Genomic DNA, 3,282 nt, shown 5'->3' on the forward strand with positions numbered 1-3,282 from the left:
GATGTACAAATGCGCTTTACACAATTGATGTGTGTATGGATTGGGATAACAGTTGTATGAGCCCCTAATAAAATGTTAAAAAAGAAAAAAAAATAATGTGCCTGTGGTTGGTCTTTAAAATTTGGCAGATGATTATTATGGATTGAATTATGTCCCCCCCAAATATGTGCTATGTATCCTAACCTCTGTGCCTATGGTTATCCACCATTTCCTAAGCTCTATGCCTGTAGTTATAGTAACACTTTGGAAATGGGTTTTTTATTACATTAATGAGGCAAGATTATTATATGGTGTATTCAATCTATTTTGATAGAAAGGAGATTCAGACAAGCTTAGCATAGGAAAGAAAGATGAAGATTACACAAAGAGACAAAGATGTTCCTCCAGAAAGGACAGGAGGAGAAACTTTACCCTAGAGCTAGCACCAAACTCAGACTTCCAGCCTTCTAAACTGTGTGAAAATAAATTTGTTTGCTAAAGTTATCCACCACTTGTGGTATTTCTATAGAGGAGCACAAGATAACTACTATAGAATTTTTGTCCGATACAAAACACACCTACTGTCACATAATTGCATTCCAGTTTTTTAAGACATAATTTGCAAGGAACTTGGAGAGGTTGATCAACAACAATGGATGAAATCTGAAGATACTACCCCGAGTGTGGGAACCTGGGTGGCTTAGTGTTTGCACATTAGGCTTCTAACCTATACTATTCCACGAGGTTGCTATGAGTTGGGATCAACTCAATGGCAGTAATTTTTCTCTTTTTAACTCCAGCCTAGTGTGGGAAAAATCCCTTCATATAAAAGGACAATAAAATCTTTCAAGATAACTCAAAATCTACAAATGTCAGTTTTTTTTATTTTCAGTGAATTTTAGGAGGAAAAACTCACAATACAAAAAGATCAATTCTTGACGTTTTACAGGTTTTTAATTACTGATTTTAAAGCATTTAAATCCTCCAATGGTTTTAGCTTATTTCAAATAAGTTTAGAATTTTTATATTCTAAATAAAATGGCAAGAAAACATATCTACTTATTGTTTAGCTCTACTTACTATTAATTAGAAAGGTTACTTTTCATTTAATTATGTAGCAAATATAGAGATTTATAAAAAACAGCTCTTCTAGAATAATATAGTACATATATTACCTTCAGATTGAAAATCTTTTAGTGATACTGTGAGAGGTTTGTCTTTTCCCTGATGATTCTTTCTTTTATCTTTTTTATTCATTACCCTTGACTGAGTTGAAACATATTCAGAATTTTCATACTCCTAAAAGAAATTACCAAAGAATAAAGTAGCTTAGTTTACATTAGTAACATCAACCATCAACAGGCAGTGTGTATCTTAAACTTCTGTTAAGGATTATAAGCAAATTTTAAAGCATCAAACTTGAAAAAATTCAAAGGATATCTGTTTATTTATATACTCAATCTCTTGCACCTTACACATTGCTAAAAAAAAAAAAAATGTATACCTTTGCCTGTAACACCGTCCTAGTGGTCACATTTTTCTTGTTTTTCAAAACCACATTTAAGACAATGATCCACAATAAATTTCCTCTATGAATTCATTTCTCATCCTACTTAAATCTGGCTTGAGTCATTCTCTTGTTACAAAGATCAACCTCTTCCTAATTGCCAAATTCAATAGATATTTTAAAACATCACTTGATTTTCTCATCCTTTCTGACTATATCTATGCCTACCTCAGACTTAGCTTCTCCAATCTTCTTAAAAATGTACCTGCTCAGGGGACAACACTGGAGACAGTGTAGGAATTGTGCCCGATCTGATCCCACCACGCCGAGGCAAAGCACTGAGGGCATGCAACAGAACAGCATGGGGAACAGAGCAACGAAGTCCCCAGAGAATACCAAAAATAGACTTTAGGGTCAGGGCTTAGCACCCCATCAGACTCCACCAGAGGGCACTCCTAGAGGCCAACAAACAGTCCTTGAACTAACTACAAGCTTTTCTTTTTTAGTTGTTGTGTTGTGATGTTTTTTGTCTTGTTTTTGTCAATGGATTTTTGTTGTTGTTGTTTTCTTTTGTTGCTTGGTTTTGCTCTGTCTTGTTTTTGTGCAAATTATTATCTCTGCAGATCTGTCTAAATAAGATAGGCAGGATGAACAATCTGGAGGAGAAAACAATGGAAGAGTCAGTTCTGGGGGACATGGGAGAGGTGGAGGTGGAGGGAAAGAAAGTGGTAGTCCCCATACCAGCTACAAGGACAAATGCCCCGCCCCCCAGGAGAATTTATTTGAGAGGACAGCACTGAAGCTGCAGCTAGGGGAGAGGGGCATGTTTGATCAGAGCACACTGGAGCACTTAGGGGGAGGAAGAGAGAGTGGAGAACATCCTGACCCACCAGGCCTGGAGGATGACATCCCCGCTCTGAACAGCCAATGGACAGAGTGGACAATATGGCTGATCCCACCACGAGACACACACGCCGTCCCTTGATGGCCCCAGGCTCTAGGGGGGAACAACACTGGAGACTCATTGTCGGGACTGGCCCAGACTGACCCTGAGACACTGAGGCAAACCACAAAGCGTGCGGCAGAGCAACCGTGGGAGCAGAGCAGAAAGCCCCCCGAGAAGAGTACAAAGTACTTTGGGGCCAGAGCATGGTACCCCTTCGGACCTGACTGAAGGACACGCCTAGAAATAAAAAACCAGACCTTGATCTATTTACAGGTTTTTCTTCATACTTAAAATTTTTTTCTTTTAATTAATTTATTTGTCTATGGGGAATTGGTTTCCTTTTTTTGTTGCCATCGCTATATTATCACTGATCGCCTATCTTGAGATGGCTTGGTTTTTGATGCATATTATTATCTCTACAGATCTATCTAGATAAGGTAGACTGGATGAAGAGTCTGGAAGAGAAAACAAAGGGACCAACAGTTCCGGGGGGACACAGGAGAGGGGGAGGCGGGGGTAAGGAGGTGGTGCTGACCAACCCAGGGACATGGGAGCAACAAGTGATCCAAAATCAGTGGCAAGGAGGGTGTGAGAGGCGCCTGGTAGGGATTCAGCAAGGGCACTGTAACCGAGGAGATCACTGAAGCCCAAATGATGGCTGAGCATGATAGTGGGACGAGGAAAGTAAAATGAAATAGAGGAAAGAACTAAGTGACAAAGGGTATTTATAGAGGTTTCAAGACTGGAATGTACAAATGTAAATATATTTATATAAGAGTGTGGGGAAACAGATCTATGTGCATATATTTATAGGCTTAGTATTAAGGCAGCAGATGGACATTGGGCCTCC

The 3,282-nt window shown here is 39.2% G+C and overlaps 1 protein-coding gene across 4 annotated transcripts in view; it reads right to left on the reverse strand.

Annotated features, from left to right (window-relative positions):
* The window catches only part of GKAP1 (G kinase anchoring protein 1), a 110,120-nt gene that overhangs the window by 47,255 nt on the left and 59,583 nt on the right, over positions 1-3,282 (reverse strand). For all 4 annotated transcript variants that reach the window (XM_045298643.1, XM_045298642.1, XM_004715958.3 and 1 more), the window contains one exon: positions 1,155-1,278. In XM_045298643.1, the coding sequence (XP_045154578.1) occupies positions 1,155-1,278 (124 nt within the window). The remainder of the gene's footprint in view (positions 1-1,154; positions 1,279-3,282) is intronic.

Source organism: Echinops telfairi, unplaced genomic scaffold (genome assembly GCF_000313985.2).
Source record: "Echinops telfairi isolate 266 unplaced genomic scaffold, ASM31398v2 ScPeMD7_7429;HRSCAF=8467, whole genome shotgun sequence".
Lineage (NCBI taxonomy): Eukaryota > Metazoa > Chordata > Mammalia > Afrosoricida > Tenrecidae > Echinops > Echinops telfairi.